Source organism: Zophobas morio, unplaced genomic scaffold (genome assembly GCF_036711695.1).
Source record: "Zophobas morio isolate AGI-343-1 ecotype UQ-CSIRO unplaced genomic scaffold, CSIRO_AGI_Zmor_V1 ptg000108l, whole genome shotgun sequence".
Classification (NCBI taxonomy): domain Eukaryota; kingdom Metazoa; phylum Arthropoda; class Insecta; order Coleoptera; family Tenebrionidae; genus Zophobas; species Zophobas morio.
In genome coordinates this window covers 5896471-5909833 of record NW_026972213.1, presented here as the reverse complement: position 1 = coordinate 5909833, position 13363 = coordinate 5896471, and the positions used below count along the sequence as shown (strand labels likewise).

At 34.0% G+C, this 13363-nt stretch overlaps 2 protein-coding genes across 3 annotated transcripts; one reads left to right on the top strand and one right to left on the bottom strand.

Moving 5' to 3' along the window:
• Positions 1-807: 807 nt before the first annotated feature.
• On the bottom strand, positions 808-2998 carry LOC135144654 (hydroxymethylglutaryl-CoA synthase 1). The gene has a single exon (XM_064076707.1). The coding sequence runs from the start codon at positions 2867-2869 to the stop codon at positions 1478-1480; it is 1392 nt and encodes a 463-aa protein (XP_063932777.1). The 5' UTR covers positions 2870-2998; the 3' UTR covers positions 808-1477.
• A 97-nt stretch (positions 2999-3095) lies between these two features.
• On the top strand, positions 3096-8791 carry LOC135144653 (angiogenic factor with G patch and FHA domains 1). Of its 2 annotated transcripts, none has more exons than XM_064076704.1 (8): positions 3096-3687; positions 6785-6991; positions 7052-7213; positions 7386-7500; positions 7690-8091; positions 8143-8347; positions 8395-8494; positions 8547-8791. In XM_064076704.1, the coding sequence occupies exons 1-8, from the start codon at positions 3496-3498 to the stop codon at positions 8715-8717; spliced, it is 1554 nt and encodes a 517-aa protein (XP_063932774.1). In that variant the 5' UTR covers positions 3096-3495; the 3' UTR covers positions 8718-8791. The 2 variants fall into 2 exon arrangements, with proteins under 2 accessions (XP_063932774.1, XP_063932776.1); XM_064076706.1 differs by having other exon boundaries at positions 3597-3687; positions 6766-6991.
• Positions 8792-13363: the final 4572 nt, after the last annotated feature.

The window sequence follows — 13363 nt, the reverse complement described above, 5'->3', positions numbered from 1 at the left end:
CTGACGCAAAACAAACACCGCTTGCACGTCAAGACGAAGTTTTCAGAAGACTGCTTCCATAATTCAGAACGGGTTGAATAAATAAATTCTAGTGTTCTGAAGTTACTAAATCAATGTCTGACCAAAATTACGTAGAAATCGATACGTAATTTCTAAAATAAGAGTCCAAACTTTTTCTACAAGAAACAGTCGAAGCAAAGTGCAAAAAGAAGATTAATTTGCTTATTTTGAGGTGACGTCATCAATTTTTTGGTGGGGATCTGTGGAAATAGTTTGGTCAGTGTTATAACTTATAACGTCCTCAAAATGAAATCACCTAAAATTTTGAAATAATTAATTCCTTAATATTTTAAAATATCTAGTAGAAAAACGGAAATAAAAAACTAGCATTTTTGTACTGCGTAAGTTGTAAAATGCCAAAAAACAAATTAGGTGTTCGTCAAAATCACTGTTATAATTCCCTGTTATTGTTCCCTGGATAAAAATGATGACAATGACAATGAAATTCAAATATGTATGTATATTTTTAAGAAATAAATAAATGAATAATATCAGAATCATATAACTGAAGAAGAGCAAGAAGGATGAAACACTGGCATATATTTTTCGAATTTGAATTCTCCAGAATCACTGAAAAAAATCGAAGTCGAGTTCATTAGCTTAAAAAAAATGTATAATTTTTAAACAATGGCTTTAAAATGACTCAGAATCTAATCAATAAAGATTACAAAATGAGTAATTTGGTCGTTTGTTTTTTAATCTTTATGTACATACATATAAGTCTGAAGGTAAAGTAAAACAAAAAAGTCTGACGTACGTACTAAAATTTTAATAAAATGCAACAGTATTTATAGATCATACATATAAATAATAACAAAATTCGCAATCGCTGTTCGCTGCTGATCATGTTTTACACATATCATAAATAAATAATTAGAATAAATAACAAAAAGGTACATATAAAAAGCACACGAGTTTTCAATTTTGAGTTGGAACAGTCAGAACTTCAGTGAATGTCCTTTTCACGATCTTAAATACTTTCAATAAAATTCTATATTAATTACAGAATATCACCTTAAACCGAAGTAGAGAAATGTAGTAAAGCTCCACCATGATTGCCACGTTATAGTAATTATCAAATCGTGAAAGAGAGATGGAATTATCATGATCAATTACCAATAAATCGGTACAACTAATTAACAACACGAACTGTAACGTCAGTTTCTTTCAAAGATTAACAAATCTTGAAAATCGGCCATTAGAAGACCCAACTTTATGACCTACTTCACAATCTAACTAATGCAGAAGATCCTACCACCGTTAATGGAATTTTAATGAAATTCAAATCCTAGAGGCACTTGAAATTTAAATTTGAGCTCGTTTATACTTACACCTATCATGTTCCCTGCATGATCTACAGATTTATACAATACACTAAAATGTATCCAAAAAAGACTAAAATCAAAAATTTGATATACTAAACATGACCGTTGGCTGCGACAGGAATCCTGTCGTAGTGACGCCGATGCAATTCGTCAATTTTTGTGAGATAATACGTCCCTGGGAAGAAATGGTCAATGGTGCCAGAAGGCTCATACGGGGCTTTGTGACAATTCCGTTCCCGAAGTTCCAAATTTGCCTCGAATTTTTCCGGAGCCACCTTCTGCCTTTGTTGCAAAAAAGGTTTGACGTGTTGCAAATTTTTCACTAATTTGCACAACGGCGACGCTTCATTGCAGTCTTTTGACACTGTAATGGAAAACAGAGAAGCTGCCAAACCTGAGCCATACGAAAATAACCCAATTTTGTTACCCGCCAATTCGGATATGTTTTTGCTAATTAATAGAGATACGAGCCCCCCGTAAAGCGAAGGGGTGTACATATTACCAACTTGACTAGCCACTAAAAGAGATGGTTTGGTTTTCTTTTCAAAATACTCTTTACTGCAGGTTAGAAAAGCCTTCTCCACGTCTCTATCAAAATAACTATTACCTAAACTAACATTATTAAAGCTCTCTAAACCTGGATATTGCAGTTTCCTACTCTCCACCGTGGCCATAAGAAAATCATTCAGACATAATCGAGCCAGAGATTTCTGCACTAACTTACAGTACGGCGAGTGGAACAGAACCGCATCAAAGTAATTCAAATTTACGTTCGTACTGAACTTCTTGGCGATATTCTTACAGTAGAGTTGATAGCAGTTATCTAGGGCACTTAGGTAGCATTGGATTGATAATTTTCCATCGACTGTGGGGTACTCTGAAGTCAAATCCGGCTTGTAAAAATCGTACGCGTGTTTGACGTACGTTGCACGCACCCCCCTGTCGAACACTAGAGGCGCGTTGGGACCCACTAGCATAGCCACGGCTCCGGCGCCCCCAGTGGGCCTCGCGGAGCCCTTAGCGTACACCGCGATGTCTGCGGCCACCACTAGAGCGTAGCGACCGTTCCACGCCGACGACTCCACCCACGAGACGGCGTTGAAGAGTGCGGCGGTACCCCCATAGCACGCGTTCGTGGTGTCAACCCCCTCGATGTCCGTAACACCGTGTGGCTCGAACAGCTGCATCAGCACCGTTTTCACACTCTTGGACTTGTCGATTATGGTTTCGGTGCCCACTTCCAGACGCCCGATGTCGGAGTATTCGATGCTGTGCCGCTCCAGAAGCTTCTTCACGACTGTCAAACACAGGGAGTTGATGTCTTCTCGGTCCGAGCAGAAGCCCATTTTCTGTTGGCCTAAGCCCACGGTATATTTTCCGGAGGAGACTCCGTCGTATTCTTCTAACTCGGTTTGGTCGACATATTGTGAGGGAAATATCAGTTCGAGGGCTAAAATGCCGACGTCTTGAGGCCAGGAACCCATGGTGGAAAGTTTGAATGACACTACACGCTTTCACTTGCTGCCGCGTTTCGAGACGGTCAAATGAGGTCTGAGGAGCTGTTAAATAATTTTCTTTTACCGCTCACCTCGGACTACCATTCCAATAATAACTTACACCCTACTCTTCCTCGTATTTTAACCTCAATTTCGCTCGAGCCGGTCTGCGCAGTGACAGCTGTCATGTGGCGTGTGAAGTTGGCGAGTGTGACGATTTTCTAAAGGAAAACATAAATTAGAGATACCGTTTTCATAAAATTTAATTCGTGTATTTACACCAGCAATTAGGAGTCATCTAAATAGTAATTAATAACAACGAAATTATGATTTTTTAGTTGGACAATTTTTATTCAAGCAAATTTGCCTCCTTTCACATCAACACTCAAGATCGACCGTGTCAGGCCACCTCATTAAAATTAGCTCTTCCACCAAGTGGGCTGTGATCCTAATCATCTAACTTCACTCGGTACAAAAATAATAGTTTTAATTTTTCATAAACTTTATTTAATAAAACTCAGTCTGTGATTTTTACATGTGATGTTTTAAACGTGTTTTAAGCACTTTGTAGTGTTTTAAGTTGTTTGTTAAGTGTTCAAGTTTGTCTTTTCATCATGTCTGATGTACACGAAGTTGATACAACTGAAAGCAGTGGGAATGAAAACTCAAAAATTAAGTACGAAATGTCCCCTAGTCTTAAAGAACAATTGCAAAACATTCCGGGGGCGATGGAGTATATAGCGTTGCTAGAAAAACAAATTAAAAAGCAGAAGAAGAAACTGCGGAAAATTAAAGCGAAATTTAAGGTTTGTAGGTTATGTTTTTTATCATAATGTAATTTTAGGTATGTGAAAAGTCGATGTATTGATGAGTAATCGTGCTTCAATTCAGAGATAAATAGCTTAAAACTAAAGTGTAAAGATTAGTGTCTATTTTAATGTCCGTGTTAATCAGTTGTTTATCTGTACTTCTTATTCTCGGAACTCACAGTATGACTAAAATTGTAGACGTTATCTAAATCAAAGTTCTTTTGTTTTACTTTTGTGAATAGGGTCAACGCAGGTCAAAATTTTACTGAGTCAACAGTTTTCTGCTGCACACTTTAATTTTCTTTAAAGTTAAGACTAATTTTTTTAGATCGTAAGTTTTTAATAAAACGTTAAACGTAGGCAACCAAGTATACTTGGTCTCATTAATTTGTTTTTTTACAGAAACATCTTATGAGTATAAAAAATGTATAATTGCTACAAATTATGAAACATTTATGTAAATTACCTTTTTAATCGTGGTTGAAAAACAAACATTTTTATTTGCATACTTGTTTAAAATTTATATTTAGTCATTTATTTTATCACGGAAAAATAACTCGCCATATCATTCTTGATTCATTGGCACAATGTTGCCCTTCAAAGTATGTATTTACAAATTTTAAGATACGAAAAATAAAACAAAATGTTAACATTATTTCACTCAATTTTGTATCGTGGTCATGTATCAGTAGACAGATATGTTTGCAGTCATTATATATTTTTTGATATATCCTTGTGTGTAAGTATTTTCTCAGATAATTTCAAAAGTACCACTTGTTTGAGAAACAAGTTACCTATGATGTGCCATTTATGAATAACAGAAAGTGAATTAATTTAATAAAAAGTAGAGACAACTTCATTTTTTAAATATAATCACTTTTTTTTCTAACTACTTTTTAAAAATATATATTTTCAAATATATGCACATAGTAACCAAGTAAATATTTTTATGGAACTGGGCTTATAGAATTGTATGCTAGTCTTGTTTTCCCAGTAAAAATTTCATTGTTTAGTTCAGTGGTTCGCAAACTTTTATTATTGATAGCACCCTAAAGTATTAAACAAAATTTGGCGGCACCCCGCCAAGAACAGTTTTAATTGTAACTCATTTATTATCAAAATCATTTTATCACATGACTGCATAATATGTAATTGATGTTAAGATTGTTTTATAAATATCTGTTTTCCATAATTTAGGCTTGTCTTTTAAAGCTAAAATTTTTTCACTGGAGGTTAAAATATTTTCATTTCTACCTTGCATACTTAAATTTACATATTTTATTTAAGTGTTCAAAAATATTAGTTAAATATGCTAGTTTTGCACAACAGACTTGAAGGAGGTCAAAAAATAGTTCAATATTTTCTGGTTCAAAAAACGTTTATATCTGTTTTCTTAAAAAAGAACACGGCCTTTAGATAGCCATCTTACTTCAGTATGAAGAAAATTAACATGTTCAGAACACATTTTCCATTACTGAACAGTTGTACCATATTAATAAAATCAGATCATGAATTATTATTTTTTAAAGTTGGTTTTGTGCTTATATTTATTAAAATCATTATAAAATTTTCACGGCACCCTCTTGGGGGTTCCGCGGCACCCAGTTTGCGAACCACTGGTTTAGTTACATTAAATCAGGTTGTATGCGCAACATAGTTTGTAGACCCATTTTTGTCGAAACAAAAACGATACGTGGATAAGTTTATGCAAGATGGATAGTTTCAGAGATAATGAAATCAACAAAACTTCTGATGCATACTTTGGTATGGCAAATGTTCGACCAGAATAAGTGGCCATTTCCAAAACAAAATAGATCGAGTTATGCACGCTTATACAAAAATAGAATCCATGAATTGTCAAAATAATAATGAAATTGAAATTCTACAAGGTCTGTGCACATTCATTCATAGCCTGTTGAATGAATGAAAACCCGAGAGTGAGTGAAGTTTTGAAATATCTACAGAATCCGAACTTCTGATTCCGATCAAACTGCCAACATTGTGTAAAAAACATCGTTTGTTTATTATCCAGACGTATATTAAGAATTGCTTTGGCAAGAGCTGTGAATAGATCGGTAAAAAAAAACAGATTAAAAATGTGCAAATTGGTTTGCATTTCCTCTGAAGCATAACCAATGTAGTTTAGTTGTACACTTTAAGCGGCGGAAGTTCCTTAACTTCTGATATTTTTAAAAAGGGGCGTCACTGCCCTTAGTACCTAATATTCCATTTAAGAAAGTTTTAACCAAATTTATATTCTAAATTTAGTCTAACTTAGCTCTATTACACGTATTAACTTCATGTAAGTTGAAAGTAATTATGTGCATTTTTTTCAATAAATATTTGAGGCACACTAATTATAATTATTTTAATTATCTCACTTTAGCGACGTAAAAATAATAAACAGGACTCATTCAAATAATAATTAACCGGTTATTATGACACTTCGTCCTCATAATACATTTTTTAGTGACTTGAAATAAATTGGCGAAGTATAATTATAAGCACTTAAAAAAGTTAATAGCAACTGCATTTTGTAGTTTCTGGATATTATTGAATATAAATTAAAATAGGGGTCATATGAAGGTTGGGTAAATGTCACGAGCTGCATTAATTTTCGGTGAAAAAAAAGGATGAAAACATTTGTAAAAAATCATCACTATTTTTATTAACCGAACTTAAATAATGTAACAAAAAGCGGTTGCCGAATGTCTAATTTCATGTTTTCTCGACGTTTGAGTCTGTTAAACTCGTATTGTCCGCACCTACTGGACTGATATTATATGTCTACACTTGCAGCTTATCATTACACCCACATTTTCGCCCTAAATGTGGAGATTTTTGAAAAAGAAATTCAAAATTGTTCAACAAAATTTTACACTTCAATTAGTCTATATTTTGAAGTTCTCCAAAATTTTGGTGACATCATTTGAAAAGGTGCTAAGTAATCACATTTAGGTGTGCAAAGTTTTCTTATTTTTTTTTTATTTGTCTAAGAAACTAGACTTGTTTTATTGTACTGCAGGGGCGAGGGAAATTCTGTCTAAATAATTGTAGACTTTTTTTTGTATCTAGAATGAAATCTGTTTCACAGACTGTTCCAACGTGTCACGATGTCAGCATTCAAACCGAACCCCTGTACGACGTGAGTTATTCACAAAATACAATATCAGAAGAACCCAAAAGTATTGCTGAAGAAATCAAAGAAGCTGCAGAAATAGCGACCCAAAACATAGGTTTCATGTATGACGAAGCCACGGGAATGTACTACGATTCAAATACGGGATACTATTACAATGTGGTAATATTTACATTTTTATGTGTGACCACAACACTCCCATTATACTGCATTTGGTTAAAGGAATATGGTTTGTACTATGATCCAACTAGCGGCACGTACCTAAAGTATAAACAAGACACCAATACCTATGAATTCCATTCCCGAGTATATGTACCTCCGCCCGAAAAACAAACAAACAAAGAAATTGTCAAACGAAAGAAGAAAAGTAAGGATGAGTCAAAAGTAAGTCCAGTAATACAATTAATAGCTGTTCATTTGGTGTTGTTGCAAATTTTAGGTAAACATTTCTTCAGATTTGGAGCATCTAACGAGTTGCTTCAATTATTTGACCATAAATAATCTTCGTACTTACGCTGCGGGTACGTATACATCAGTAAAACAATGTTATTTCTAGGCGGCGAAATGTGTACGGTTGGGGACGGATTCATCGCAGTCGGCAGAAACGGAAGAAGGAGAATGTTCAATCAGCAGTGGCAACGATAGTGACGATACCAATTCCGATAATAGCGGTACTTTTTTTTGTTTGTTTGTTGTCTTGAGTCAGAAAAAAGAAAACTTCAGTGAACAGAAAAAACAGTTTTAAGTGTTAAAAGAGACTAGAAGTTGTTTTGTTTCATTGTTCTTCAAAGTTGTCAGTTGTCAACTTCTAGTTTTGTAGTATATCTATTTGATGACCCTATGGATTCTTTTGTCTGCAGACTTGTCAAAGAAGTGGCCACCTTGCATGCGAGTTATTGTGGAACAATCCCAACTGCCGAAAATCAAAGTTGGTTCTTTACACATAGTGACATTCGAAGGTGGTACCTTAGGACGTGAGGGGAACCACGCTATCATCCTTCCAGATATAAACATTAGCAAATGTCACCTTAAGTTTACTTATGACAAAGACAAGAACCGGTACTTCGCTACCGATTTGGGGTCTAGGAACGGTACCGTTCTGAACGGCAAGAGAATGAGCACCTCTAAACAAGAAAGTGAAGCTTTGGAAGTACCACATGGTAGTAGAATCCAAGTGGGTGCTGTAGTATTATTGTGTCACGTTCATGACGGGTACAAAACTTGTGGTCATTGTGAACCAGGATTAGTACAAACTGCAGAAAGTATAACTCCGTTGTTTATTTTTTTTTTTTTCAAATTCGTAAATATTCCAGAGAAAGTTGAACCCGTTTCAAAAGCTACAAAAAGCGAACAACACAAGAGCGAGTTGAAGAAATTGAGGAAAAAGTTTGGTGTCAGCGCATTTGAAGAAGGGAACACGAAGTTGGCGTCTGGTTACACGGACAGAGCTCAAAAAAGGAGAGACACTGTGGGTAGTCAAAATCCTCATGAGAAGACGGAGACGGCATCACTCAATGAGTATGTGTAAATGTGCAGTTGAATATTTTTTATTATTTTTGTGTTAGGTCGATTTCATCGCAAAATAAAGGGTTTAAAATGTTGGCAAAGATGGGCTGGAAGGAAGGACAGTCGTTGGGAAAAGATAGTCAAGGCATGCTAGAACCAGTGAGTGCAAATGTTCTTGTTTGAAGAAAACTTTGTCAAAGTTTGTTTATAGCTGCCTATAGTTGGTAATCCAGGAACGTCGGGAATTGGAAGTGGAGGAGGTGGTGATGCAGTGCCGTTTGATGTGCAGTATGACAAAAATAGACACATTATTTGGAAAAAGACACAAGAAAGATTTAAAAAACTACCAGCAGCGGCAAATGTTTTTGAGGAATCTGATTGATGTTCGTAGTTAGGTTATTTTGGTGTAGATAATTTTTGTAATTAAGACATTTTTATTGAAAAAAAAACCGTGTGTTTTTTTTTTTAAGAAAACATTGGCGTGTGTACGTGGTGTATGGAAGAACAAATTACTTAAATTGAAATTATTATTATAGACGACAGTTTGGAATGTATATAGTTTTGAAAAGATTGCGTTGAACGTCTAAAAATCCGTCGAAAGTTCCACTTGCAACGGGGTCTTTTCAAAAAAGCACCATGATGGAATGCAAAAAATGTGTTTTTTTCCGCCCTTCTCGTAAGTAGCTTTTACCAAGTCACAATTGACGAGAGTAAGTTCAAATTATTAATCATGTTCTGGTTGCCTAGGAAATAGTGTGACTTACCTCCCTAAGACTATTTACCTTGCTGGAGAAGTAAGTGAAATTACAAGACTCAATACAACACCGTTTAATTTTACGATTTTTTTTTTAACAAAAGTTAATAAAATGTGTTTTTGAAATTATCTTTAATAACATTAACTACTTGTGAAGGTTAATTATAAAGGTGCAGTTTGAACATTGGTTTAACTTCCCCAACGGAGTGTTTATCTGGTCACTCTGATGGTTGTCTTCTATATCTGCGACTTTTTCAGGCGTACTCGGAATCGAAGTTTTAGAGGTAGAAGCAGCAGACCAGCAGAACTGGTTGGTCGCTTGATTATTGCTGTAAAATATCTTATTTGTTGTTTCTATTTTGTTTCTCATTAATTCTGCCACATAAACCTCCGCGACTGTAGCAGATTTCCAACTTCCCAACCGTTTTAGGTCCAAAACAATCACCCCTGCATCTGCCAATAACGTTGCGGACGTGTTCGGCAAAATGAATGTCCCATGTATGCTTTACGATTTTACCACAGTTGTGGGATGCGACTGAAAGTAGCTTTTCCTATCGGTTGTTTCACACATCTACCCTTGTCGTACTTTAAGAAAAATCTATTTAAATCTGTGCTACATTTGTTTCTAATGGTCAAATATTTTCTACATAATCCAAGAAAACTAATGCACTGTTCATCGTTGTCAACAACAGTAAATGTTTTGGGAACCTTATTCTTAGTTTTTGGAATTTTCATAATGATAACATTTTGCATATCCTGAATATCGTCTAGAGTTATGTTGATAAGCTCATCAGAACAACATGCTCCTGCTAATCCTAATATTGTAACTACCTGAAAATAGATAAATTTGTGTTAGTTTGTAAAATAATTATTGGACGATACATTTACGTTTATCATTAGGTAATATTGGTCCGAAGCTTCCACGAAAAAACGATTAATTTCTTCTCTGATAAACACGTTAGACTTTTTAGGTTGATATCCTTCGTTTTTACGTTTCAAAACCACACGTAATTTGGAATATTTAGATATATCGTGATTTTCCTGATTGGAAGGCATTGTCTCCAACCACAAGATCGAAGGGGTTTTACATTGTTTTGATTTTCACAGAAAATAAGGCAAAAGCACATTTTCGTCGATGTTCACCTGCTTTCGCTGCTGGCACAAGTGTTTGAAAAATTTATAGGCATTTTCATATCTGATTTTGGATTTTTGCGGCAGTAATTCTTGACTTGCCTCATTCGCAGCATCTTGAACGTTGTACCAGAGAACATAGTTGTACTCACTATCCATTGTAATGTAGCGTAATTAATCAAATTTAACGAAAATTAGCGCGTATTAAAGCAACGTTGACGTTTTTAAATCAATGTTGTTTAATTGATACTGTGATAATGATAACCCAAACATCCCGCCTTAAATTGACGTGACAAAAAAATTGAAAGCTTGCGAAAAGTTCAAAAATTCAAAAATTTGGCCTTGGTTGTGATCGTCTAACAAAATAGGACCCTACATTGTGTTTGTGTTTTTTTCTTTGTGGCGAAATGTGTTCAAATGCAAGTGGTGGACTCCAAGATTGGAAAAGTATCACTAAATAAAATACTCCTACAAACTATGGAGGACACAAAATTAATTATTCCGCCACTGACAAAAAAAAAGCTGCGACTAACTTGCACCGGTCGAAGACACCTCTTAATGCTCAGCTACAAAAAAAAAACTTGCCTAATTTTGAATGAAATCAAATTAAGCGTTTTGAATTAATGCAAATATTTGAAAATCACAAATTTAATAAAAACAAAGAAAAATCTGAATTAAAGTAACTGGATCCAAATACACAAGTTATTACGGACGTGTGGCGGCAAATTTAAAGTTATGGCAGTCAACAAGAGAACAAAATTTTAATGAAAATTGTAGGCAGCGACAGCGGCACCAGAGCGCTATAAGAGTGTGGTGCCCCAGTAGCAAGCAATATTTTTCTAATATTTATACAAGATTGATATAATATTAAATGTTGACTAGATATTACAAATATTTATATAATATTCATTTTATATTTATAAATTTATATATGAATTTCAACATATATTACATATTTATGAAATGTCTTTTTATCAAGATACCGAACAACAAAAATGAAAAAAAAAGTACCATGTTGGGACAACTTGTAGGTAATTTATGTCATAGGGTTTTTATTGGAGCAATATTAAAAATTGATTTGAAAAAATACCAGCTATTGTGAAATTTACACTATTCGAAATATTGTGTTGCACCCTATTAATTGCTCTTTAAAAAGTAATATTTTTTTATTGTTGCGAACAAAAAATAATAATTTTATTCATCATTTTTATAAAACTTACTTAAATTTGCGCTTGCTCTGCTGGAACGCGTTTGCGCAATGTGCAACATATACATATTTTCTGTTATTGTTGGTGGTTCAAAAAGTATTTTGTGTAAGTTCATGGTGTTTGTCCTATTGTGAATTGTGATTATCGGTACTGCGATAAATTCAGAATAGTGTAGTAAATACCGTTTTGTCAAGAAAACAGTACTCATGGTAGAAGGATACCACGGTGGTAGAAGTAAGGTGTGGAAACAAGCCGCTCCAATTTGTTGAATAAAACACGCATCCCAGTAGGCTTATTTACTACGAAATAGTATGCAGCACAGTATGTCCATCTATGTATTAACATTTCAACTTGTCCGTGTATTTATGAATGAAATAAGTGACAGATTCGTTGGAGGGAAAATAAATCACAGCACTACGGTTTGTGGTTGGTCTTTGGTGTGAATCGTGTGATTGGTAGATGATTCGACATTTGTGATTGGGTAATAAATGACATTGGCATAAATGTCAAAGATTTAATACAGTTTTCTATTACTTAATTTCAACTGATCTCTCTAGACGTCGCTGCGGTGTGGACAGATAATGACATATAATCCAAACCACGCGATTTGTGTTTTCTACCAATGATTTTGAGGAAAGTTATGAATGAGGTTTCCACACCTTACTTCTACCACCGTGAAGGATACCTTCTACCATGACAGTACTAACCCTACATAACCTCACTTCTACAAGCAATGCAGAAAATGCAATTTCTCAACACGTAAGTATATTTAAGAGGTTTAATATTTCTGAATATAAGCACATTATGAATGTAGAGACAAAATGATGAATGTCCGGGCGCAACCAAAAAAAAGAAGAAATCCAGTTAGAAATTGCGGGAGATACGCAGAAATTGAATGAATTGGTAAGCATTTATTATTCTTATTATTAACTCCTAGTATTTATAAACTAGTTAGTTTCAGACTGATAATAATGTTTATTTGCCATAAAGAGAAGATGTAAAAAAACATGTACCTATGCAATTTTGAAGAAATTATTAATAATAATGAACCAAATTGCTTTCAAGTTTTCAGGGCAAGGAAAAAATAAGCTCTCTTTTAGTGAACTCACAATTAACAAGGCTACAATATGTAAAGTTATGTAATTTCTTAAAAATTACGAAATTTGTAAGTTAATTTAAAATTGTAGGTGCCACACGGAAACCTCACAAAAACGCCACAACTGCTGAAATTTAAAAAATGGTAGGACCTCATTAAGCGCAGACAAAAACAAGAATGAATTCTCATCGAAAAAAACATGAGGTATGATTTTTTTTATTTTAATTAATTATATCGCTTTTCAATGAATTGGTTATAGAGCAAATAATTATTAAATAAATATTTCTGTATAACGATTGAAATGTAGCAGAACATTGTTATTTCCATTGACAATGTATTTTTATGTTTAAAAAATTTATATTGTGTTTCACATCAGAATATTTTTTAAATTTATGCTCCGGTTGCCCATGAAGCTTATGCCAGCAGTTTCAGTTTCACTGCTGACATAAGTGTCATGGGTAACTACAGTAGAAATTAAAAAAAAATCACCCGGTACAAATTTTCAACGAATTGGTTCTAGGACAAATAATTTTTAAATGTATAAATATTGCCGCAACGTTTCAAATACACTGTTATTTCCAGTGACAATGTATCTTTGTATTTAATAAATATTATATTGTATTCCATACAAGTTTTTTTTTATATCCATACCCCCTTTCATATGAAGAACATTTATTAAATGTTCTGAACTAAATAAGTATTAAACATTGAAAATAAATATATATTCAATATTTAAAACCAATATTGATTTAAAAAAAAAAATCTATCGTTATCCATATTATTTAAATGTTAGAACTTCAATATTGATTACATATAAAATGTTACTGGGGTGATCAAAC